We start from the raw sequence: 276 nt of genomic DNA, 5'->3' as shown, positions 1-276 counted from the left end.
TTTACATTCATAAGGTTTCTCTCCAGTGTGAGTTCTTTTATGTGTTAGGAGATGACTGTTACGTTCAAAGGCTTTACCACACTGGTGACATTCATATGGTTTCTCTCCAGTGTGAGTTCTAGAATGAGTTAGGAGCTGACTGTTACATGCAAAGGCTTTGCCACATTGCTTACATTCATAAGGTTTCTCTCCAGTGTGAGTTCTTTCATGTAGCAGGAGACTACTGTTATGTGCAAAGGCTTTACCACATTGGTTACATTCATAAGGTTTCTTTCC

At 39.9% G+C, this 276-nt stretch overlaps 1 protein-coding gene across 1 annotated transcript in view; it reads right to left on the bottom strand.

Annotated features, from left to right (window-relative positions):
* Positions 1–276, bottom strand: part of LOC129681246 (zinc finger protein 431-like) — a 268,201-nt gene that overhangs the window by 1,598 nt on the left and 266,327 nt on the right. The window contains 1 exon segment of the mRNA XM_055613153.1: positions 1–276. This exon segment is cut by the window's left edge and continues 1,598 nt beyond it; it is cut by the window's right edge and continues 328 nt beyond it. Within this exon segment, the coding sequence (XP_055469128.1) occupies positions 1–276 (276 nt within the window).

This window comes from Psammomys obesus, unplaced genomic scaffold (assembly GCF_907164565.1).
Source record: "Psammomys obesus unplaced genomic scaffold, mPsaObe1.curated_primary_1811, whole genome shotgun sequence".
Taxonomy (NCBI): Eukaryota; Metazoa; Chordata; class Mammalia; order Rodentia; family Muridae; genus Psammomys; species Psammomys obesus.
Note: the sequence above shows the minus strand (reverse complement) of the source record. Positions and strands in the feature narration are given on the sequence as shown.